The sequence below is a fragment of the Dipteris shenzhenensis genome, chromosome 17, assembly GCF_047967505.1.
Source record: "Dipteris shenzhenensis isolate YYH24624 ecotype China chromosome 17, Dip_SZ_1.0, whole genome shotgun sequence".
NCBI lineage: Eukaryota > Viridiplantae > Streptophyta > Polypodiopsida > Gleicheniales > Dipteridaceae > Dipteris > Dipteris shenzhenensis.
Window position 1 is genome coordinate 10,562,351 of NC_141612.1, and position 25,718 is coordinate 10,588,068.

The 25,718-nt window shown below is 44.9% G+C and overlaps 1 protein-coding gene across 1 annotated transcript in view; it reads right to left on the reverse strand.

Moving 5' to 3' along the window:
- The window catches only part of LOC147891672 (Radical SAM superfamily protein), an 86,072-nt gene that overhangs the window by 11,255 nt on the left and 49,099 nt on the right, over nt 1-25,718 (reverse strand). Inside the window, exons 4-6 of the mRNA XM_087388468.1 lie at nt 22,927-23,061; nt 22,717-22,821; nt 20,577-20,746 (exon numbers count right to left, since the gene is read on the reverse strand). Of these exons, the coding sequence (XP_087244594.1) occupies nt 20,577-20,746; nt 22,717-22,821; nt 22,927-23,061 (410 nt within the window). The remainder of the gene's footprint in view (nt 1-20,576; nt 20,747-22,716; nt 22,822-22,926; nt 23,062-25,718) is intronic.

Here is a 25,718-nt window from a genome sequence, read left to right on the forward strand (position 1 = left end):
CACTTACCCTTTAGTAGTCTATACATTGCCCCCTCCTTGCTCTCTCCCCCCCTTCTCCCTCCCATAATCCACTGCAGCTTCCAGGTGTGTCTTTCTCCTCCTCTCCCCCTCTCCCCGTCGTCTGCTTCTTCCTCTCTCGTGTTCTCTCATCACTGCTCCTTTCTATTACCTGTCAGACGCAGCTCTCTTCCCCTTATACTTCATATTGCTCCATTGTTTCCTCATTCCCTCTTTCTCCTCCACGACACTTCCCGTATTTTCTCACTATAAAGGAGTGACACCCCCCTTATGCTGCAGCTGCACACCCCCCCCTTTCCTCCTCACTTCAACGTTGTTATGCCTCCCCTCCTCACCCTTATCCCTCTCGACACTACTTTTCTTTTACCCCCTCCCCCTCCCGGGTTTTCCTCTTCTCTTGTTTGTGTTGTTCTCTACCTCCCTGCCTACTCCCACCACCTGCATCCACTGAAAGAAAACAGTAAACGGGAGGAATAGATGCACGCATGTGAATTGCTGCAAGCTGAAATGCCAAAACTGGCTAGAATGAAAGTGTGCAATGGAAAATGCAGCAACTAAACTGCAAACACACTATGAACCCAAAATACTGTTAGAAACGAGAGATAGTGAGAGAGTAGGAAGCAAGAAAGCTGAACGTAGTGCTTGCAATAGAAGAAGTGACTAATACAAGGAGTGGGATGGGTTTGTCTAAGTGACAAAACCTTATCCTTCACTAACCGTAGTTAGTGGACTAACGGTGGTTAGGGGGGAAAACCTCTAAATGAGGAAAAAGTGCCCCTAACCTACTTATTACATTACATTGGTCACTGTTGAATTATAATAATAATTCTAACATTAGAAACGAGAGAGAGTGAGAGAGCACGAAGCAAGAAAGCTGAACGTAGTGCTTGCAATAGAAGAAGTGACTAATACAAGGAGTGGGATGGGTTTTGTCTAAGTGACAAAACCTTATCCTTCACTAACCGTAGTTAACTGTGGTAAGGGGGAAAAACCTCTAAATGAGGGAAAGTGCCCCTAACCTACTTATTACATTACATTGGTCACTGCTGAATTATAATAATAATTCTAACACCCCCCTGCAGTGCCAATGTCATGTACAAGGAAATGATCAATCACCCAAAGGAAATAAGTTTAGGGCACTGCGAAATGCCTCAAACTTTTCACGTGGAAGTGCTTTGGTGAAGATGTCTGCAACATTGTCACATGTTGACACATAGATCATACTGATCTCTCCTGCATGCAACTTCTCTCTGACATAATGATAGTGAACCTCAATGTGCTTCGTGCAAGCATGAAACACAGGATTCTTTGCCACTGCTATAGCACTCTGACTATCAGTGAGAATCAGAGGACCCTCCAATGAAAATGAAGATCAGCAAATAAACGACGCAGCCAAAAACATTCAACTGTCGCTGTGAAAGCTGCCCTGTACTTAGCTTCACATGAGGAGGTACCCACTGTAGACTGTTTCTTGCTCAACCAAGAAATGCAAGCATGTCCTAGAAAGAAACAATTCCCACTAGTGGACTGCCTAGTATCATAGTCTCCAGCCCAATCTAAGTCACTGTAAGCATGCATCTGCAAGTCACCCCCCCTGGGAAACATCAAGCCAAAAGACTTTGTACCTTGCAAGTAACGGAAGATGCGTTTTACAGCCTGCCAATGCATAATCTTTGGGCTGTGTATATACCTGCTCACCTGAGAATTGAATATCAGGTCGTGTATTTCATAGATAAATGAGGCATCCAACAGCCTGACTATAGAGTGTGACATCAATTGATTCACCCGCATCATGCATTGTAAGCTTCAGCCCCGGCTCCATGGGAGTGGACATAGGCTTGCAATCATGCATGTTGAATCTATCCAAGAGCTTTTGAACATACTTGGACTGAGACATAACAATGCCACGTTTCTTTTGAATAAACTGGATCCCCAAAAAGAAATGTAACAAGCCCAAGTCTGACATATCAAATGTAGCTTTCAATTGGGCCTTGAAATCTGCAATTACTTCCTCATTTGATCCAATGAGCAACATGTCATCTACATAAAGAATGATGACCAGAATATCCTCCTACCATGCACGTGGGGATTGTTTCAGCCATACAAAGCTTTATTCAGCTTGCATACCTGAAGTAGATTTTCTGAAATTTGAGAGCCCGGAGGTTGTTTGACATAAACCTCTTCCAACAAGTCTCCATTAAGGAAACCTGTTTTAATGTCTAACTGATGAACATTCCATTCAAAATTTGCAGCCATGGCTATAACTGACCTGATGGTTGTCATCCTAGATGTAGGAGCAAAAGTCTCCTCATAATCTATGCCCTTTTTCTGAGCATATCCTTTTGCAACTAGCCTTGCCTTGTACCGATCAATGGACCCATCTGGTTTTCTTTTAACTTTGAAAACCCACCGTGTACCTATGGCATTCTTATCTGGTGGCAAATCCACAACATCCCAAGTCTGATTTTTATGAATGGACTGCAACTCATAGTGCATGGCATTCATCCAATGCACATTATCTTTTGCTTCTTCAAATGTCTCACGCTCCTCCTCTCAAGAAGAGTACCTGCATAAGCTGATTCAACTGAATGAGCTCCCTCCATGTGCCTTACTGCACTACCAGTTCTGCCAGGCAATGGAGCTTCAAGCCTACTCTCCCTGAGAGTCTGAAGCAACCAATGCAGGACTGTTTTGGCTGCGTGTATCTCTTGAATTTCTTGCCTAACAACTTCATCCACACCCTAAGGTTGTACCAATTCAGCTGGGGGCTGAATCCGTACTTGTGGAGCTGGCAGAGGTTGCTGTAAATTCTGATTTTCAGCGGGGGAACCAAATGCTATAGGAAGCATCCCCTCAAACACATCATCTAAAGAGGCCCGAATCTGAAATTCAGCATTTGTATGTGCAGAATTTCTACTGACAAAAATCTTGCGTGTAGCAGGATTGTAGAGACAATAGCCTTTGCTTTGTGAACTATATCCCACAAAAATGCATTTTAGTGCCTTATCTGACAACTCATGTCTGAACTCCACAAGCACGTGGGCATATGCAACACAACCAAAAACTCTGAAGTGGTCCACTGAAGGCTTTCTCCCATGCCATGCCTCATAGGTAGTGATTGTCTTCAAAGCCTTTGTAGGAGTTTTATTTAAAATATAGTTTGCACACATGAGGCCTTCCAGCCAAAACCTGTGAGGCAACTTCTTACTTGTGAGCATGCATCTATCCATTTCCATGGTGGTACGATTCTTCCGCTCAGCTTTGCCATTCTGTTGAGGTGTAAGCCTCACTGTAAGCTGATGCATAATGCCTTTTTGTTTCGGAAACGTCTCAAATTCATGAGACATGTACTCCCCCCCTCGATCTGTGCGAAGTGTCTGCACCTTGAGTCCTGTCTCATTTTCAACCATAGCCACAAAGTGTTTGAAATGCATAAACACTTTCGATTTTTCCTTGAGACCATAAACCCAAGTATAGTTGGTAAAGTCATCTATGAATGTAACAAAATAGAGATAACCCCCAAAAGCAGGTGTCCTCATGGGACCGCAGACATCACTGTGAATAAGCTGCAATTTTCTTGTAGCTTTCACTCCACCATCCTTCTTGAAGGGAAGCCTATGCATTTTGCCAAGAATGCAACCTTCACATGCATGAGGAGGAGGCGACTCCAAAGGAGGTAATGCATCAACCATATCATGCCTCTGAAGTGTCATTAAGCTACCATAGCTCATGTGCCCATACCTGGCATGCCACAACTCCGCATTGTGCATTGCAGCAGTGGGAGTGCTAACTAATAATGCAAGATGGGATCTTTTTTCATATAAATCAAGCTGAAAAAGACCCCGATACAAAGTGCCAGACAATCTCAAAGCATATTCATTTTCTTTGTCTCTGACTGCACACTTGTCATCATCAAAAACAACCTAAAATCCTCCTCTATTGAGTGAGGACACTGAAAGCAAATTCTTCTTTATACCTGGCACATACAGTACATCTGATATTCTGAAATATGTGCCATCAATGGATGTGAGAATAATGTCTCCCACTCCACACACTGAATGAGAAGAATTATTTGCACAAGTTACCTTCTTCTTGGTGGGTGAAGAATGCAAAGTTACAAACAGATTTTTCTTGGAAGTGATGTGCTTTGAAGCACCACTATCAAAATACCAAGTATGTAGTGTCTCATCAACACTGAAAGAGAAAGATCGTAACTGCAAGTCAAAAAAGCATATGAGTCATCATCATTAGTGGCTGTAGTATCTGAACTACCCACTAAAAAATCTGAAGTGCAAGTCAAAAAGGCATAGTGCTCTTCAACCAAGTTGGCTGCAACATCTTCTCCATCATGGCAATGTGGACCTGATGCATCTGATACAGCCAATTCAGAATCCCTTTTCTTTTCTTTGGCTATGCGCTTCTTGCACTCTCCAATATAATGACCTGGCTTTTTGCAGTAATGACAGATGCCCTTCTTTTTCTGCTTGTTTGTATGACCCCCTGCCTTATAAGAAGGCTGTCCAGCTTTATGCTGATGTGTGGGCTGATGGGCATGTGGCTTATGCTGCCCTTTACCCTTGGGCTTGAACTTAGAGAGCATAGCATGCTCGCCAGCCTGGGTTGCCATATTCGTGCATGTTTGTTCCTCTTGCAACAGAAGTCCTACCAACTCGTGAAAGGAGAGAGGATTGCTGCCCCCCCTCAATGACAAATTCAGCAAGGTGTGGAAACCAAGATAGGACTCAGGAAGAGAGTTCAGGGTGGTGGAGATCATCTGTGAATCCGGAATGAATTCATCAATGTTCAGCAATTGTTCCCTGAGATCCTGAAGCTTCGTGAGGTAAGAATTCATGGAATCTCCCTCCTCCATATGTGTATGGGAAAGTTCTCACTTCAGAAAGGAAACTCTGGCATCGTTTCTTACTGCAAACATACTGTCCAGTATTACCCAAGCTGCCATAGATGTCTTGCATGACCGAATACGAGGTATAATGAACCTCTTGACAGAAAGAGAAATTACTGAAAGAGATTGTGCATCTCTGGAGTCCCATCTTTTATGCTCTGCTGTGGGAGCTCCTGGAGCGGCTGCTCCAATTACCTGTGCTGTATTTGTACCTCTACCCCTGCCTCCAGCTGTAGGAGTGACAGGTATAGGCGTTGTATCTGGTCTTTCTTCATCTCCATTGACATAATCCCAAAGATTTCTGCCAACTAAGATATTTCAAACCATGAAACTCCACAAGGAGTAGTTGGTACCATCCAACTTATCCTCCTGTGTAAGAACCTCGAACACCTCATTTGAGTTGTTATGTGCCATTTTTGCCAGATAAACTCAGAAATACAGCAAACTGAACAAGTAAAATCCCTTCCTGGGATGTAAGATGCACAAGTAAAATCTACAAAGAAAAATATGCCCACAGTGACAAATACTGTCACAGCCTGTCAAAGGCTCAAAATGCACCACAATGCTCTGCTCAATGCCCAAAAATCTGCAAATAGAATCTGCAAAAGGTGACAAAAGTCTGCAATTTGACTCGTACTGAGTCCAAAACTGTCTGCAAACTTCCAAACTGCCCTTTTACCTGCAAAATTGCAACCCAAATGCAAAAGCCCCAATTTCTTGTGGGAAATTGCATACAAAAGAGGGCAAATGGTCTGAAAGCCCCAAATGTTGCACAAATTGCACTCTACCTGCAAAAGCCCCAAATTTCTGCAAGAAATTGCACTTGAAAGGCGCAAATGAACTAAAAGCCCCAAATTTCTGCAATTCTTTGCAACAAATGCAAAAGCCCCAAATATGCTCCCAAAATGCAAGCCAAACAATGGCTCTAATGCACAAAAATGTCTGCCAAACAACCAATTGCAAATGTCTGCCCACGAATACAAAATGCTCCAAATTTCCTGCAAAGAAAAGAACCTGTGAAGCAAAAACCTGCAAAGTAATCCTGCAAGAAAATCCTGCACAAAGTACAACGCCAACGAAAGGTACAAGGGCCCAACTGTACGGACGACTGATGCCCAACTGTACGGATTTGTAGCGACAGTACGGATTGAACGACAGCTATTTGTATGGACTGCTGCTGTACGGATGTACGGCTCAAGCTTCTTGCGTAGTACGGGCACGTACGGAAGGTAGTACGTCGAATCGCTTTGAAGCTGTGTACTACATAGCAGCCAGCAGGCTATGCGCACGACCAGGCGCAGATCTGTTGTACGGAAGTAGGTACGGACTGGCACAGTACGGACGATGTGACGTGATGTAGCAAAAGACTGTACAGTAGAGGAGCGCAGGTTGTACGGCAGAGTGTACGGGCTGTACGGAATCAGTCCGTACATATTGTACATATGGACTGTACGGATGACGAGCAGGAAGAGTAGGGGGCAGGGTAGCTGGGCAAGAAGCTTGCGGGCAAGGAAGCTAGGAGCAGGGTCTTGCTACTCTAATACCAAATGTTAGAAACGAGAGATAGTGAGAGAGCAGGAAGCAAGGAAGCTGAACGTAGTGCTTGCAATAGAAGAAGTGACTAATACAAGGAGTAAGATGGGTTTTGTCTAAGTGACAAAACCTTATCCTTCACTAACCGTAGTTAGTGGACTAACTGTGGTTAGGGGAAAAAACCTCTAAATGAGGGAAAAGTGCCCCTAACCTACTTATTACATTACATTGGTCACTGCTGAATTATAATAATAATTCTAACAAATACAGCAAACCAACTAAGGAGTATGAAGGTGAGGAGGTGAGCTGTGGCCTCTCACACAGTGTACTCAATAAAAATGCACCAAACACATGCACTAGATGCAAAACTGGCTGCCTTGAAGTAAGTGACATGGTGAGTGAATGTCTATGTGACACGGCACAGCCACAAGAGATAGACCAACAGAATAGTGCCATGATGTGGCAACCATCCCCTGTCCATCGTGGATGTATGTGGGGGCTTGCCACATCGTGTGGCCTCTTCAAAACTTCTAACCACATAACGTCATTAATGTCCTACCCTATGACCTAAGGTCTACCTACCACTCTTTTTTACCTTTTATTAATTCTTACCCAAAATTACTCCAAAGTAATTTAGTGAGCTAAGCCCATAGGTCATCGCTTTTGCCAACATTCACCCCCTTTCATGGTTATGTTCCCACTTGTCTTCCCCTTTCTCTTCTCCTTACTTGCCTCCCCTGTGTCCTTTTGTTCGCCTACGTGTGCCAACTTCCTCCTTCATGCTACCACTCCGGAGGACGTCGGATGTCCAAACAGGAACATTTCGGGAAGGGGGAATGGGGGAACGGAATGCCACATCATATGACATGTCATTATATGACATAAAACTATACTAGAATATGAAAGAAACTAACTCTTTACAACTTTGAACTTTCCATTTCAGCTCTAGAACTTTGAAAAACACACATGTGGGACATTTCATAATCTATGCTTCCCATATGTGGATAACTAGATGCTTCCCTTATATATGAGAAGAAAATTTTCCAATATGCCCATATGGGCTAAGCCTCACAAAAAAATGAAATAATAAATAAAATAAAATTGGCTTTCCAGTTCCCCCTAACTTCACAGAATGGCGTTCCAGCCGCCAGAAGTTGGTAACACCGTTCCCTGGTAACTATGCTGCACTCACGCCCATGTTGTATTCAATTGCTTGATTTACTTAGGGAGGTTTCTCTCTGCCCTCTCTTATCCTAGCAGTTCTTTTTTTTTCCAGAGAAAAGAACTTCTATTAATGCTTGTAAAAAAACGACGACCATACAAGTTGGCAAATAAGGTGGCAGACTATACAACCATCTGATCCCTCTTAGGGTGAGGTCGTAGAAAACACCTGCAGGCCAAGCCTTGCAGAAACATTCCCGCCATGCGACGGTAGCTCGAGAACCTAGAGAGCCTCGCTCCCAAATGGCGCGAAGCGTGAAGATGATGTCCTGCCAGATGGCTACCAACGTGGCCGACGGTGGAACATGGTGCTGGCCCATAACCCAGCTGCAGCGAGCAACCCAAATGTTTCATGCCGTGATGTTGGCTACTGTCTCCCACACGTTGTCCTCCGCCGAAGGAAGAGGTCGATGACTAGTGGGAGGGGTCGCCTCATGAAACTCAATGCTGTGGATGCACAGGCCCTGAATCTTGTATGCGAGAGAGACCACGTCAATGGGAAAGGCATGGCCACCCTCTGACAATCAAGCAGCCATGCCCCACGTGAGGTCCCTTTGCGTGCCCTGAAGCCTCGCCACGATCCGAAGCGCTCCTCGCCATATCCTCTATGCTGCTTATCCTAGCAGTTCTATTGCTGCTCTACTTTACTACAGGCCTACCAATCACAAGCATCAACAGCTCTCTTTTAGGAAGTCGACCAGTTTTCCTCCTGCCATCTCTGTGGAGAACTCTGCCTAGTGGCTCGTCAGCTGCTGTCTAACTTGTTCACTGTTTAAACTGCTGATCACTCGCCTTGAACAGAGCAAACAGTATGTCGAATCACTTTGATCCAGTTCAGTTTCTGTTGTTGTCTTTTGACCCTGAGTTGTCATCATACAATGACAGGGCAAACTCCACTAAACAACTGTATGTGCAGTCTGCTACAAGCTCAGGAATGATTGGACAGCTGCAAAGCTGTAAAGCCTGAGCATACTTGTAGTGCAAACAAACAGCATAGTTGCCCCTTTTAACATCTGGAGCTGTGCGCAGCACCCTGAAGGTGGCAATCCAGACAGAGATCAGTTTGGAGAATTGCTTGAATGTATTGCTCTGCTAGCACCCACAATTATATCCAAACCTAAACCTGAAGAATTGTTGAGGTCTCATTGTAATAGTCCACCATTTTTATCTTTGGGGTGAAGTAGTATATATGTAGTTATCAAATCTTGCCACCTGAATGATTCCATTAATCGTTGCCACCTCATAATATTTTATTTTGAATTCTTGTTCAATACATGATTTCCCTTCTAAGAAAATTTAAGTCTTTAAAACGTTTAAAAGTTTGAAGATATCTTGTGTTCCAAACTGAATTTCAGAGGTATTGAAAAGTTGATCTTTTGTATTTTGCTTGGTCAAGAATTATTGTTCAACTTTTCATTATCCCATGGTAAAATCACTTTTTGGACAATCACCTTCTAGGTGGATTCCCATGGTATGGGACACGGGAATTGAGGCCAAGATTTTGATTAATTAGTCATGATCTGACTAATCGGCCACCATGAAAATGGCAACCTCACATCTCTCTAGGCATCGTAACTTGATCATGGTTGGCTAACCCAGTGTTCTAAAACTCCATGTGATATAATTTTAAGTTGTGTAATTAGAGACTTAACCTTCACTTGTTAACATGGCCATGCCGTTTAGGTGAGCTTTTCAATAGTTACGCTATCTTTGAGTGCGATCTTGCTCGGATAACAAATGAATCGAAAATGAACCAATTCATGTATCCTCTGCTTGGATTTAGCAGGAGGAATACTTGGAATTCTTGCTACACTTGAGATCAAGCAACCCTCTCTGGTGGGACGTCTTGGATTTACTCTCCTGTTGGTGAAGCAAGAAAAGAAGAGGATTCCTCCTAGTAACTTAGAGGTAACTCTCGTAAGAGGCGATCGTATGGATGAAGCTACTCATGTCTGTAAGACAGCCGAAGTCAAGTTGCGTGCTTCGCTGAGGTTCTGCCCAATAGGTCTAGGATCCCTTATTTTATTTTTAAGGGGGGGAGGAGAAAATCTGAAAATTAAAATAAATCTTGAGGAGAACATGGATCCAACAAAGATCTGCACTTCATGATCCAGATAGGTCATCTTGAGGGGCACTTCTATAGTGGCATGGGACACTATAGATACTCTTGGGGTTGCATCAGAATTCCTATGTGTCAAGGAATTCAGAACCATTACCAATGGGCCCCTTAACATTAATAATTGGTTTAAGGTTCAAATGTTTAGCCTTGGCAAAGCCGAGCACTTTGCTAAGAGCTAATGAAGTTCCGATTGAGAACTTCAGATGCTTGATACCTTGTAGTATCTTGCATGGTAAAGTATAGACTCACAACCTCTGCTATAAAGTATAGGCCTGGGGCTTATTACCAGGGGCCCAAGGAGTGGGTTCCTCTAGATGTTGACCTACTAGCCTGGGAGTAGCAGCTAGAGGAAAGGCATGTGGTATGGGGCACATGTCTAGACTTCGAGGCTGGCTGGCTCTTTGCAGTAGTCTAAACCCCAGGCACACAAGAGTCCAAGCTTGATGGCTTCAAGGGCTCCTAGTGCTTATATTCCTCACACACAAAGATGCACAAAAAGGAAAAGAGGAAAATGCCTGATGAGTCAAGAAGAAGGAGAGGGCTATTCCACATGGCTTGTTACATGAATCCGAATTGAAAAAAGAAAAACGCATGATGCACAAGGCTGACGTTTGAGACGAAGCCGGATTCATAAATGTAGTCGAAGATTATTTTCTAGGAGAATCCTTCCACGTGGTATAGATACGTATAGAGGCGCATTGCTATGAATCAATTGTGCTATTGATTGATGAAAAACGTGTTACATAGAGCTTGTGGTGACAGTTACCAAGAGGTGTGTCCTCTAGGATCACCGTTTACATTAAGGCTTAATGCAAGATCTTAATTAGGTCTTGAATTCTACACTCCCCCTTAAGACTGGTAAGGTCTTAAAGAGTAATAGAGTGTGTGACTGTGTTATTGTGTGCACCAGTTTTTCAAATTGGAGGTGAGACGCGAATTATACAAGTATTGATCTCTCTGCCTCTACCCCCTATCTGGGGATTAAAATCTACCGAGCTAAAATGCCTGAGCCAAAAAGTCTGAGCTGAGTATTTTTACACTTCTTAATCCATATGTTTATCCAAGAAAGTATGGAAGTAGATGATGCTTGAGTAGTCAAAGAACCATGCTTTCCTCTAGGACCAACTCATATCATCGCTAGTTGATCAATGGGATGTGGCCAAATTCACATACAAACGGTTGGGCTGAGAAGAAGGGCTGATTGTGCAACCAAAAGGGCTGGCGAGGAAAAGGATAAGGGGCTGATTGAGGCCTGACGAGCAAGAAAAAGAGAGGTGAAGCTGATGGCAAAAATAAGAGGTAGAGGGGGGTGTTGGAGGCTGACGAAATAGAAAGAAAGAGGTGGAGAAAAGAGGAGAGGCAGCTGTTGGAGGCTAATGAAACAGGCAGATAAGGGGCTGATTTGAAAGAGGCTGATGAAGCAGGAGAGAGAGAGAGAGAGAGAGAGAGAGAGTTTATTCAAAGGAATCGGAAACCAAAGGGCTTGTGAGACTAAAAGAAACATGATACAAAGTTCTGAGGGGTGGAGCCACCAACCAGGCATCAACACCCATGATGAGTACAAAAATTGTAAAGGAGTGTGGGGTAGAAGAGATGCATCATGGCACAAAGAGTGAGAAAGAAAGAAAGAAAGAAAGTTTATTAAAGTCTTCGGGAGACCGTGAAGGTCTATGAGACTAAAGATAACTGATACAATGAGCATAACGGTGGCGGTCTCAAAACGGGCCAGCCAACCGTTTCAACAAAAAAGAGGTTATGAAGGACTGTGTGTCTAGTCCTGATACAAAAAATATGTGTCTACCTCCAGATGATACAAAAAAGAAGGGAGGGGCACCAAAAATGGGACAGATGGGGGAGATACAGTATAACATGTGCAGGTGGTGATCGTCAGAGACCAATCATAGAGGGGCCATCAAATGGGAGGTCAGAAAAAACCTTGCGATAGATGATTGGCCTCTAACGTCACGCGGCCTAGTCGAGCTCGGTCGTCGGGGGCGGCTGGTGGCCCTGTGGATGAGAGCAACGGTAACCCCGGTGGGGCGGGCAGAGAGCAGAGACGAGATGTCATGGACCTGGATGTGTGAGTCTGTCCGCTGGCGCAGTTGTCGTGGCTCTGGCTCTCGCTCACGTCCGCGTCGTCGGCTAGACTGAGAAGAGGTATCCTGTGACTAGAAGAAGTCAGTGATAGGCCGCTGGGTGTCCTCGTGCTGTGTGCGCTGCTCGTGTCGCCGTGCTCGAAGAGAGGTATCTCGGTGGCGAGTCATCTCATGTAGGAAAGCGGCTAGGCATCGCTGATCCGGGAACTACAGCATGTGTGGGAGGGAGCTGAATCCGTCGCAGAAGAGGCAGTGGTACCGGCCTCGAATGGCATAATAGATAGGACATCTAAAAGCAAAGTGCTCCTCCGACTTAATCTCCTGCAAGTCGCAAAGTGGGCAAAGGCGGTCCTCTCGTGGGATACCCTCTGCGCGTCCGCTCTCGATCCGTAATCGGTGTGATGAGACCCTAAACTGACCGAGGGAGATCCGGAGCACATGTGGTAGATGAAGCTGTGTGTAACCCGGAGGTGTGATGAAGCCCTCCTGTGAGATCTCGAGGCAGTGTCGGCGATAAAAGTCGAGCTTCACAGGAAGCTCCGAGTGAAGAAACCATGTCCGCCAAGTGTGGAGCTGGAGCAGATCCGCTCGAATGAGCCAGTTGACCTCCTGGTCAGTGGGGGAGAGGGGAGATGGTGGAGCGTCGAGGCTGTACTGAAAAGGAGGCAACCGGTCTAAGTCGAGGCCCAGTCGGGTGAACCAACTGGAAAGACGACTATACTAGCATCGCTGGTCCCCATCAACGGATAAGGCCATAGAGGAGGATAGGGCTAGCCAAGGTAGGCGGAGGCGATCGTCGACGGAGGAGCTGAAATCCCTGACTCTGTGGAGATAGGTGATAGCCTGAAAAGCTGCATCAAGTTGTAGGGGTGAGGCGCCGAACTCTGCTAGAATGATCTGGTGTGGTACCGAGGGTTTGCTGCGGATCATCCGAGCAAACATCAGTATCTGTAGGCGCTCGACTCGAGCCCACTCTGTGTCTGAAAGGTCGACTCCCCACCAAGGGCTACCGTACATGCCTGTTGGACGGACCAAAGAATAAAAAAGGAGAGACTTGGTCCGCGGATCTTGGAAGTGGGAGTGGTAGCACTGTCGCTCTAGCCTGGCAAGAGCGGCGTATCCCCGGCTGATCCTGGCCTGCATGGCCGGGCGCATCGTGAAGATTGGGCCTGAGAAGACAACACTACTGCCCAGATAATCACCGAGTCGTAGCCTAACTCCTGCAGACGTCTGATAAGTCGGGCGCGAGGAACGGTGTCGAATGCCTTGTGGAAATCCACAAAGTAACAATATACTCTCTGTCTCCTGTGTCTGGCCTCCTCAATGATCCCTCTAAGTGTAAAAATGTGATCGTAAGTCGAGTGATCCGCGCTGAAGCCGGCCTGTCCAGATGCCCTGAGCCCCTGTACCTCTGCGTGAGCACTGACCTTGCCATCTAACACTGATGCATAGATCTTGGACATAACATGTCAAACCATGATGGTCCTATAATTCCCTGGATCCATGGGATCTCCTGCTTTGTGGATGGGTGTGATAGTGTTCAGGGTCCAGGCTCTGGGGACCCGCGGCAGACAGCTTCATTGAACAGCGTTGCCAGGATGGGGGCTAGAGTTTTGATGCCATAGGCAACAAACTCTGTGCATAGGCCCTCATGATCCTTAGCTCGACCGTTATGAAGCTTATGCGCTGCATGGGTGACTCCCTGGGTTGTGAAGAGGATACAAGAAGTGGGGCACGGGGTGGCTGAGAGGTCGGGAGGAGGCTGATCAGGGATATCATAGAGTGTGCCTGCGTAGGTGTGCCAGAGGGAAGTGTCTGTGAGGGGGGAGGGGGGTCGGCGTTCTAGAAATTTCCTCCAGAAATCCTTGGAGTTGCTACTAAACAGAATGTTCAGTAGCGTATCCTCATTCTGACGCAAGAAGGCTAGCTTCTTGCGACAGACTAGTTGACGATAATCCCTGGTGAGACGTGGGTTGGCCCTAGCGTTTCGCTGGGTCGTGAGTCGGAGTGTGCGGCGTAATGCTTTGCACTCGTCATCATACCAGCTGTTGCAAGGGGTGGAGCCAGCGGGTGGAGGGCAAGTGGACCGAGTAGTGAAAGGAAAGATGTGGCACGCTGCATTGTGAAGGGAGTGGGTGATAAGGGTGGCTCGGTGATCTAGAGAGGGTATGGTGTCTATGTGTCTGACGAGGGAGGCTAGGTGGGCTGAGTAATCAGGTGAGAGGTTATGATCGAAGTGTATATCATGATAGGTAGTGTAGTGCGGGGTGTGGCTGGGAGGGGCTCGGGGCGCAAGGATATGAAAGAACAGATAAGTGTGATCGGCTCCTGGGGGTAAGGGTGCAGTGCGGAAGTCAGTGATCTGTGGGGCTAAAGCAGGAGATCCCAGAATGTAGTCGACGACACTGGCTCCTCCGCCATGTGGGAAACATGTGAAACCACAGGAGGCAGGCCACCGGTCTAGTCCATTGTAGAAGACCAGATCATGTATACGTCCAAGGTCCAAAAGAGCCTGCCCATACCCAGTAACGGGAGCGCGATTGTCAGCCGAGGAGCGGGGGAAGCCCGAGTCCTCTGTGTCCATCTCAGGTAATAGGACCGGATCTGAGTGGAAGTCCAGGAGTGATGTCTGATGTGCACCTATCCTTGCGTTGAAATCCCCAACTAGGAGGACCTTTCCGCGTCTGGAGAACTCCACAATGTCTGAGTAGAGATCTAGATAGGGGGATACCCCCGTATCCTCACGAAGCATCCGTGCGAAATGTGAAGTCTCAGAAGGAAAGTGGCAGACTGCAATAAAGAGGTCGCGTGTGGAGGGGCATCGGAATCGGAGCCATAGGTAACGGGCATGGACATCCCATCTAACCACGGATGTCAAGCTCGCGAGCGCTGAACGAAGGAGTACTGCAACTCCACCTGACCCTCGGACCCCCCCAATATATCTAGTCTCCTCACGAAATACTGACTCCCAAGTATAGCCACTGACCGAGGGGAGAGGGTGCTCGGGGCTCTCATGTGTCTCTGTATAGAAAACGATGTCGCGTCCAGTGTATGACTCTGAGAAGTTCCCAGGGTCAAACCATAGGGTACCATTACAGTTCCATATGGTGCATGCCAAGGGTACTGTGTGCTGAGTTTGAATCTCATAGACCATGTCTACCTATTTGGGAGGGGAGTCTGCTACCATGTCTGGAGTACCTGGCGGGGCTCGGCGGTGGGGGCCAACTAATAGGCGGCCATCTCGGACGACAGCCCACTTCCCCTCCTAACGGGCTACATCTCGCTGCTGAAGCAGGGTGCACCGCTCTTCCACCTGCATAGATGTGAGATCCTCATCCATGAAGATAGTAGGGTGGTCCCATAGTGTAACACGCTGCCTGAGTGCTGCAAAATCGATGTATTAGAATGAAGGAATGACCTCCATTTTATAGGAAGAGAGGATGGTGTAGGCACCTCTCCTAAATCAGTGGCAATCAGCCCCTACATCAGTGGGATTGGCCTAAATCAAAGGAACCTCCCATGTAGGGGCCTTTGGCTTACATCATCACTTAGGTCACACACTAGACACATCATAGCACTAGATGTACCTCTACAACACACACACATAAACATGTGACTCCCCTAGATGCACACATGCATCATAGAGCAAGCCCTTGACCATACTTATCCCAACATACCTCCCCTCAAGGGTTTGCCTCTTGCAATGTCAAGGATACATCTAGATTCATAGCTTAACATGCCATCTCACGGTGGTCACACTTGGCCATCTCATGGTGGTCAAGGATAAATCTCTGTCTTAGGATCTCATGCTAGCAAAGGTGCCCAAGGGCAAGGTTCACAAAAATGGGATAGACCAAAACACACATATCACATGGCCTACATCATATGGTGACCAGAGGTGATTTACAAAAGACAAAACACATAGCATTCATTTTGAAGTACTACTTCAGACAGAGAACCTCAAAATTTGACCAAGTGATGATAAACAAAAATTCAAAGACAAGTTGCTCAAAAGGCAAAGTCCTTGTCTTCTACCACAAAGCTGGATGCTGCATTTGCTGATGGAGTTCTCTCTTTAACCAGATTTGTCATAGTCCTCTTCTTCTCATTGCAAAAATTTTCAAAGTGATTATTCTTTTGACAATATGAGCAAGGATTGATTCTATAACAATCCTTCTCAAGGTGATTGTTTTTTCCCCAGTGTTTACAAGTCTTATACTTGCTCTTTGAAAACTTCACTGCAAGTGCCTCTGTATGCATTTTGCCCGTTCTTGGAGTGTTCTTTCTTTTCTCTTCTTGTAAGGCACTAATGATGCCTTCTAATGAGGGTTGACGAAGATTCTTCAAAGTAGTAACCACATTGTCAAAATCCGGAGGCATGCTCTTTTAAAGTACTGCCATAGCATCATCCTCAGTGACAGGGGAATTAATTGAAGCTAGTTGTGTCATAATACTTCTCATAGTGTTGACATGGGCAGCAACATTATCTGCCTCCATTTTAAGTTCAAAGAACTTAATTTTCATATTTAATTTGAAGTATGAGAGCTAGCACCAAACAGTATGTCTAACTTGTGCCATGCAAAAAGGGGATTCCAAATCTGAAATGTGGTGTACATAGTCATCACCCAAACCTAATGCAATGATGGCATAGACTTTCTCAATTCCCTTTGCATTTGCAAGTGTAGAAGTAGAGTCAGTGGCTTTTCCTTTACCTTTTGTTGTAGTTGATTCACCTTCCTGAGAGGTTTGAGTTCCTTCCTTGACCAAGTCCCATAGATTTCCCTTCATAAGCATAAACTTTATCTTCATCTGCCAAGTATGGAATCCTTGGCCATTGAACTTGTCAATTTTATAAGTAGCCATGAGAGGGTCTTACCTTTGTCATGCAGTGTCTACTCTCTTACAAAATGACTAATCTTGTGGAACAAAGAAATCTCCCTCACCATACAAATGTAGATTGCTAGAGATTAATTCAGAGAATCCTAATTGTTTAGCATATTCATACCCTGTTGGCTTCTCCCAAAGTTTCTTGGTTGGGTCTTCTTCACTTTGAATTTTGTCCTTCTTATAGTCTTCTTCAAGTGATTAGCATTAGAAGAACCTTCAGAGCTTGGCATTTTAAAAAAGATCAGTCCCAACTGAATTTCAAACTAAAAATGCATTCTCTGATCTGGACTTTAGCATTACTTTAATCATCAAGCATCACTCTAGCATTTACTCTAGCATCAAATGTCCAAAACTGTCAAAAATGCATTGCAGTAGACTAGCTCAACTTAGAGGGCACAATTCACACAACTAAAGAAGAGTTTGAGAGGGCTTTATGTGCAAAACTAAAGCTTGAATACCCAAGTAAGTTTACCACAGAGCATTGCTGAAATAGTGCGCCTTTTTGTTTGGAAGAGTTGCGCCTTCTTTGATTGTCTTTTCTTTGATTTCTCCTTGCTCCAATAAGCATTGGCCTTCAAAATTCATCAGCACAACAAGCTCTAGGCATGGACCAACTTGTGCTCGGAGGGCTTAGACAATGGTTGAGTAGAAGAGCAGAATTGCGCATTTTTTCATCTCAGCTTGCTTAAATCAGCGCGGGTGGAATACTCCAAATCTAGGAAAATGCTCTGGGCCAGAGGAGCATCCCATAGTGTAGAAACTCCAGCTAGAAGGGCTTGGCAAAAGTCGCAAGGAATGGAGAGAACAGAGGTAAGCAATTTCTGAGAAAGGAGGAGGAAGAAAGCTCAAAAAGAGGTGTTGGAGAAGATGATGAGGTGACACTACCAAAATGAGTTCTACAAAGCCTACCAGCTCTGATACCAAATGTAGAGGAGCGTGGGGTAGAAGAGATGCATCATGGCACAAAGAGTGAGAGCACAAGTGAGGCAAAATCCATATACTAGAATGAAGGAATGACCTCCATTTTATATAAAGAGAGGATGGTGTAGACACCTCCCCTAAATCAGTGGCAATCAGCCCCTACATCAGTGGGACTGGCCTAAATCAAAAGAACCTCCCATGTGGGGGCCTTTGGCTTACATCATCACTTAGGTCACACACTAGACACATCATAGCACTAGATGTGCCTCTACAACACACACACAAACATGTGACTCCCCTAGATGCACACATGCACCACAGAGCAAGCCCTTGACCATACTTATCCCAACAAAAATAAACTCCGAGGCGAGGCATCAATCCTAAGAAGGGGAGCTGCCATGTGAGGCCGTTGTGGTAGCAGAAAACATGTGATGGGACATTGGCAGCTGTGGGCATGCGTGGCCCATTGTGGTCTCTTGGCAATGTCCCTACAGCACTGTCACCCCTGTGGGTCGTGTCTCCGGTCTATTGAGCATGAAGGAAAGGTCTCCTAATATGATATGTGTCTCAATCCACTGGCATGTCTATCGTATCTCTATCTCCAATCCTCAGATCTACCGTCTCTGTAAGCACTTGCAAGTCGATGATATCTAGCTGGAAAAACTTAGTGATCATGCTCTAGGAGGAGCCTAGCTGAGTATCCTCATCTCCCATTCGTGTCCGGAGCAATGACTCATTGTGTTGAAAAACCTCATGAATGAAGGTTGCCAAGCATCTCTGATTTGGGTAGGAGAAGAGGCTGCATAGGGGTCCCAAACCGTTTGTGAAGAGGTAGTGATAGCGACCTCTGATCTCATAGTAGACGAGGGCATCTGAAAGCAAAGTGCTCCCCTGACTAGATCTCCCAGTGATCGCAATAAATTGCAAATGCCGCCCTCTCTGGGTATGTCCTCTGCCCAACCACTCTCAATGCGGAGGTGGTGATGAAATCCAATCAATATCCTCGAGGAGTGGGGGAGATAAATCCGTGTGTATTTTGGTGGATCGATGAAGCCCTTGTCTGTAATCCGCAGGTAGTGGTCTCTATAGAAGCTGATCTTGATGAGGAGCTCCCGGGGTGCTAACCAAGTCCTAAATGTGTGTAGATGTAAGAGATCTCTAATGACTTGGTTCACATCGTGATGTGTAAGCAAGATGGAGGGGCCTCGATGTTGTACTGGAAGGGAGGTAAACTATCTATGTGTAGCCTAGGCTCTCAAACAATCTGCAAGTGTGTGCATATCAACACCTTTGGTCGCACTTTACCACCGGTGCCATGGACGAGGGCAAGGCCAGCCAAGGAAGCCTACATCGCCCTATGATGCAAGAGCCATACTATCTAATGCGGTAGAGATACGTGGTAACCTGAAACGCCACATCAAGCTGTAGTGGGGATGCTCCGAACTCAGCCAAGACTATCTAGTGTGGGACTAGGGGTTTAATGCAGACCATCCGTTAAAAGCAAGAGAACCTGAAGCCTCTCAACTCGAGCCCACTCTGTCTCTAATAGGTTTTGCCCCCAACAAGGGCTGCCATACATGCCCGCTGGTCGAGCCAGAGAGTCAAAGAGAAGGGGAGGAGAAGGAGAGGAGACTGATAAAAACAGTAGCTGATGGCGAGGATAGGGTGTAGACATTGACGAATGGTGAAGGGGAGGGGTGGTGAGGTCAAGAGAGTGATGAATTAGGCAAGCGAGATATGTATAGCAGCGGATGGCGAGGACAAGGGTAGAAAGTTGTGTGTAGCAGCAAATGGCAAGGGATGTGTATCTGCAGCCGATGGAGAAAGGTGTGTAATGTAGCGAGGCTTTTTAGGATAGCCTCAGTGGTATGAGGATCATTGTTTGTGATATTCATGTGTAACCGTTGAATCTTTCACACTCTCTTGTATGCAGATGTCAGCTAATTCACCAAGATAGACAGCTTTTAATGACAAGATGACAAGAAGCTCTTAATTGTTAAATACGACAGTTGCCCTTGCTGAATTATAATGCATGGTAGATTCTTCAATGCTCTCGACTTGAACATTGAGATTTTAACCTATTTCAAAGCTGAGCATGGGATAGTTCTTAATGTTCATTGTTAAATATGACAGTTGATCTTGCTGAATTACGTGTGCGTGGTAGATTCTCCAATGCTCTCGAATCGAACATGAATGCAACTGGTGTTTGCTGTTGGTTTCTCTAAGAACTAAGAAAGCCACCAAGAAAGAAAGGGATCCCAATAATGAATTCCATCTATGTTTCAAGCCCCATCCAAATTTGTAATTGCTTCCTAATCCACAAATATGATACCCATTTTTTTTTTAAAACAGCAGTCTGAGAATTCCTTTTGCCACCTTCCAATGTGCCAATGCACTGCTCATATGCTGACTCACACATCCCATTGATAGGGAATGTCGTGAGAGATGGTGGTAAGGTAGACAAAGCATCCAACAAGCTGCCTATTTAGCATACCATTCCCCCTCTGCTCACCACCAAGAGTCTTTATGGCTACACCAAGGGACTAATGTTTACAACTATTCCAAGGGTTAACTCTTGTTCATATTAAAATACACATGGATATGCCTCCTGAAGTACTTGGTGCGTGCATGCACAATGCAGCATTGCATCCTAGTTGCCTATGCTTCTGTATTGACAGGACTCTTTCTCCAAATCATTGACTTTACCTCACATGACAGCTCCTTGAAACCTCATTCACATCGAGCATATAGCTCTAAAACCCTGGATCAGACTTGAGAAACCTCATTCCATGATTCAAGCAGCTATTGAACTCTACACCCTATGTACAGACAAATCATGTCACCGAACATTTCAAATAATAGAGAATGATGATAAAACCTTTCTTTCAAGTAGGAATCCAAGGCTGCAATCAGCTTTGATAAAGGGAAAGCTCGAGCAGCAGGCACAATCTGGCACCGAAGCTCTTGTGTAGGTGCATGCAATGACACAGCGAGATTCACATCTGGAAGGTCACTTTTTAGAGACAATATTTTGGGGATGATGCCCACCTGTTGCAATATCCAACAAGACAAAGTTAGCATTCTTCTTATCACATCACAGTAAGGCTTTATACATCCATCTTTGCCAAGCCAAATTGAAGGCACCATTACTTCCCCGAGGTTACAATAGGGCTAAAGTATATGTAAACCCTAGCATGATGTGATACATTAACCATTTATAACACTGATCAGTCTCACCCTAACCAATGAGATATAGAAAAACAAAGAAAAATTGCAGACATGAATGCGCATCTCTATGTATGTGTGCATGAGCATGTGTGCGCATGCACACCCCCACTCGTTAATACAATTACATATACACACGTACGTACATGTTTTGGGAGGTGCATGTCCACACATTATTATGTATTTACACATACATATATGCATGTGCACGCGCACACACACATGTATGTACCTATACACAATGCACATGCATATGCATACGCATACACGCGTGCATGCACATGCAAAACACATATGTACGTATACACACAATACAAACATGCACTTACGCAAGCGCACACATTTGTGCATGTGCGCGATGACACCTACATGGAAAACACCAAACACGGCAAGTAAAGAACAAGGGAAAGAGCATACAAGCAGCTAGTAAGAAAGAAGAAGAGAGTCCCTGAGAGTTCGTTCAAAAAGAAAAGTTCTTGTAACAGCTACATGGAAACAAACCACAGATTGAGAACGTGACACAAGAAGGCATAATTGACTTTGTCAAGGAACTCATGAGAGAGAGGGGAGAAAAGACCAGCCACCATTTCTTGATAAAGGCCACAGATGATATTATCACAAAAAAATGCATAGAGAGGGAGCATCGAAAAATTACCAATGGGAAGGCTCCGGACTCACAAGGCCTAATAGCAGAGATGCTGAAATGGGGAAGAGACAAAACTATTCATTATTTATCGCCATATCAGTACTCACTAGATGCCCCCTTCTTATGCTTGACACAGCAGGCGATTCATTAGATCATTGGGGACGATCTATGGCAGATATACATCCATAGGACACAAGGGTGTGCCCTTGGAAGCCACATACGAGAAACAACGCATCTTACAGAGAGCATTTCCTCCACTTAAGCAAGGACAGTTTCATCCAGGCAGCAGGGTACCTACAGTTTCAACTTTCTCATGTAGTACGGACCACCATGAACCAGCTCAAGATTTCATCTCAATTGATTCCAGATTGAGGCAGGACGTGAAATTGCAGCCACACGATCTGAGACTTGCTTTGCGACACACAGGAGGTGGAGCATGTGTTGATGCATTGCCCTAGGTACTACGAGATCCGAGGGAGATATCACTGTGTATTCACCCACTATTTCTTCACACATGAATACACAGAAATGGGGAGAGTCGTTGATTATCGAGATGCACTGGTCAAGCATTTCCTATCTGACGTCCAAAATGGGCAGTTAAAGGATAAACTACACTAACGGGTTTCCGACATTTGATAGTTGTAATCATGCATCTTCACTTCCTAACATAACTGCATCTCCTATTTACTATACTAATTACTAAACTCACTTCTTTATGTTTTCATAAGCCTTCCACCAATGCACATACATGTCATAAAGCTGGTTGCCTATTTAGTTCACACAAAAAACTAATACTAATCTTTATTATCCAGTTCATAACTCGACATTCGTGGCTGACATCAATACAAATGGATTATGTATGGTGCCTCACTTTCTCTGATGGTGTCACACATTATCCTATTATATAATGCAGATCTTTGAATTATTGACCAACAACAATACGCATCCGTTCCATATGGTGTCTCAACGTTATCTCACCATGTCAGGCATTAATCTCATCAAAGATCCTGTCAGATTCATGGAGTATCCCTACAGATAATACTTACTGAGCAACCCACAACACTGCCAGCTATCTTGTTCAATGTAGCATAAGTTTTTTGCTCTACACTCAGGTTCTGTATGTATGCCATAGAGGGTTGAAACATACTGTTGATATAGTAATGTGTTTCGGTGAAAGACGAAAGCATTGTCCAGTCATGATGCGAACAGCTTGTATAACTGCTGCATAATTGTTCATAGGCTCACCCATTCCCTGAAACACAACATTCCAGTAATAAATTTCCATTCTTATGGTTCATTCTCCTCCTGATAATACACACAAAATTTTAAAAAATCTATATACATACTAACTACCAACCATAAAGACAACATTTCTGATTTGTGTGACTTGGGAGGCATGAACTAGCTGCTCTACTATTTCTCCTGTAGAGAGGTTGCCCTTAAAACCCATAGCACCTGTTGCACAGAATGTGCAACCCATTTTGCAGCCAACCTGAGACCAACAATAACCCAAAACAAGAGCGTCACATCAATGTTTCAGAATATTCAAGAAACAAAGTGTTTACTGCAAAAAACCTTTGTTCCTGTCAATTAGATGGGGAACTAAAAATTGTATTTCTTGCTATAGCATGTTTCAGGTAGCAACTTTAAATCATACAATGTGACACACATTAAACGTCCTGATGTACAGATAAAACCAGGAACTCCGTAAAAACAAAAACATTGTAGTAAAGTAACAGACACTTGTGGTCACACAAAGATGGGCATGTACATCTATAACAATGTCAAGAAAGTAACAGAGGAGGTGGGATCAAAAACTGTGATCCAGGTTGTGATGGACAATGTCTCTAATCGTATTCTAGCTAGTGGCATGCTTGAGGAAACATAACTTTCGCTCCTTGCACAATGGCCTGCTATTTGTGGACACTGGCCAGCTAGATTCAGTGAAGCACGTGCTTGACATAGCCAGGAGAATTGTGACTTGCATAACAAGGAAGCAGTGAGCACTCCATTTATTCCGCACATTGAGTGATCATCACCTCTTAAAGCCTTCTAAGATGAGGTTTAGAAACATATGTTTCAGGTAGTTTGCTGGATGTCAAGCGAGCAGAAGGAAGGATGGTTGTAAGTGACGAATGGACAAAGTGGCGGAGCTAGAAAACAGAAAAAAGTGAAAACTCATGGAGCCTCATGTTCTTGGCAATACAATTTGGGACCAATGTCTTATCATAAAGACAATTTTGAAGCTTCTACATCTTGCCAATAGACAAGACGCAACCATGGGGCTTGCGTGTGAGCTCATGAAGAAGATGGTGGAGCCATTGAATCATATGAAGGATCTTCCGGCAGACAGAATGCAAAAAGTACATAACGTGTGTGGCAAGGTGAGATTTTATCATTTCTGTGAGTTAACTTTGAATGGTTTCTCTTCCATTCTCCATACTGTTCTTGTTTTTCTATGAGCCATGGTCCATGACTCTATTAATAATGTAAACTTGCAAGGTTCCCAATTTTAATTGTGGTTTTAACTTTGCACATCATAATTTAGGTGGAATATGATGCACTCTCCTCTGCACACTATTCGATTTGTCCTTCATCCCATTTGAAGAGGCAAGTGTCAAAAAACTGACTACAAGCTGCAGAGTGGTTTGATCACAACCATTGAGCGGTATATGAGTTCTAGGTCCATTAGTCTTTGCTCGTCTTTTCCAACCACTTGGTCTACAGTCTTGCAATTATAGCATTATGAGTTTAGTGATTTTTATTGGGTATTTCAGGCAAAATTCATAGACCAGCTCAATACCTTTCATGATGGCAAGGGATCATTCTCTTGTATGTATGCCATAAGGGACAAGACAGTTGTGTAGCAGGAGTGCAAGTGGTGGCAGCCTTTTGCAGCTAGCACCCCAAACCTACAGAGATTCACCATTCCCTTGCTTACACAAGGTACAAGTGCCTCTCCATGTAAAACCACTGCTCCACATTCTCCCTCATACACACAAAGAAAAAGAGCCGATTGAGGCTTGTACAGAGGGAGAGGCTTGTTTTTGTCCGCAACAACATGCTGCGGAGCAAGGAGAGTCGCATCCTGTTCCTCAACACAGAAAACCCTCGGCACCTCCCATCAACGCGCATCTGCTCTAGCCAGGGGCCGATAACTAGACCCCCATGGGCAACCAGCCAAAAGAAGCATCTTCCGCGGCCGGCGGCTAGCCCACAAGCACGACCAATATATGAACATGACCTCCTGGGACACCTGCTGCTCAAGCCAATGTCACTCTCTCAAAAGGACCCAACCTCCAGTTGAAGGCGATGACCTATGCGTGTCGCGTACAAGAAAAAAAGGCACCTCCATACATCTCTCCGAGTGCCCTACTAGGGATGGCCAAAACCACTCGCACAAATCCCACTGTACCTCACATAGGGGACAGCGCAAGAGGTGCCGCCATGTCCATCATGCTTCGGAGTGCCTGGGGCTAGGTCAAGCGACCCACTGCTCTGACGCTCTACCACTCAAGCAAGTCTAGGGTCCCATCCATCTCTCGGTCCCCATCGCACAATGGCTGGAGAATCCCCCCTGGCCCCACTCTATAATACCTAGATCGGAAAGATCCAGGGGCTCGGTGTAGATACTAGATCCTCAGGGACACCCCTGTCCTCGAGAACTGTCCATATTAACACGGGGGAGCTGAGGGTCTATGAAGTCCATCCGTCCAAGACTCAAGGATAGCGAGAAATAGAAGAGACATGCCCAATATCTTCAACCCTGTGTCTAATAAGATCGTCACATGCAATATTTCCTCGAGCATATAAATGCACTAGTCCACACTAGGAAACATATGGATGGGGTTATAGACATGTGAAACATCAAATAAACCAAAAATACTAGACACTAAGAAAAGTTTAAGCAGAGTGACAGAGGTACGCTAAGAAGATTTGTGCAGAACAATCACCCAAACAGTAAAATAAAAGAGGTGGAATTTATTAAAAAGTCAGCATGAACTGCAAAAAACGCATTCAAAGAGGCGTTTGTCAATCAAAGCATGAATAAAAATATAAGGCTGATGGTAGAGGAGCGTCTGTGGTACAATAAAGAAACAATGACCATGACAAGAAACAATTAATCACCCCTACATCATATAGTTGTTT